Here is a 534-nt window from a genome sequence, read left to right as displayed (position 1 = left end):
GGAGCGCCGGGGGAGGAAGGCAGCGGGGATGGGGGGAGCTGGGACGGGCCGGGACCGCAGGAGCCCCAGCCCCAGACAGCAGCCACCCCCGCGAGAGAGGGAGAGAGAGAGAGAGAGAGAAAGAGGGCCGGGGAGGCGGGCGAAGCTCCGGGAGAAAAAGCACGGAAGAAATATTCACCTTCCCGCCTCATGCCCACTTTCAGGCACTTCTTGAGGCGGCAGTATTGGCACTGGTTGCGGTGGTGCTGGTCGATGGGACAGTTCCTGTTGGCACGGCATGTGTAAGTTAAGTTCCTGCGGACGCTCCTCTTGAAGAAACTTTTGCAGCCCTCGCAGGTGAATTGGCCGTAGTGCTTGCCGCTCGACTTGTCCCCGCACACCACGCACTCGATGTGCTGCTGGCTCTGGCCCGAGCCGGGCGGGCCCTGGCCCTTGTCCCCTGCCGTGCCGGGGGTGGCGGGTGCTCCGGGCTGGCCCGGGGTCTGCGGCGTGTGCGGCGCGCCCGGCCCGCTGCTGCTGCTGCTGCTCGCCGGC

The 534-nt window shown here is 67.6% G+C and overlaps 1 protein-coding gene across 1 annotated transcript in view; it reads right to left on the bottom strand.

The window, feature by feature from the left end:
- The window catches only part of NR2F1 (nuclear receptor subfamily 2, group F, member 1), a gene marked incomplete at its 5' end in the record, with an annotated part of 10,511 nt that extends 9,978 nt beyond the window's left edge, over positions 1-533 (bottom strand). The window contains one exon of the mRNA XM_010831996.1: positions 179-533. Within this exon, the coding sequence (XP_010830298.1) occupies positions 179-533 (355 nt within the window). The remainder of the gene's footprint in view (positions 1-178) is intronic.
- Between the last annotated feature and the right edge of the window lies 1 nt (position 534).

The sequence above is a fragment of the Bison bison genome, unplaced genomic scaffold (genome assembly GCF_000754665.1).
Source record: "Bison bison bison isolate TAMUID 2011002044 unplaced genomic scaffold, Bison_UMD1.0 scf7180017864533, whole genome shotgun sequence".
NCBI lineage: Eukaryota > Metazoa > Chordata > Mammalia > Artiodactyla > Bovidae > Bison > Bison bison.
The sequence above is the reverse complement of the archived record's forward strand: the minus strand, read 5'-3'. Positions and strand labels throughout refer to the sequence as shown.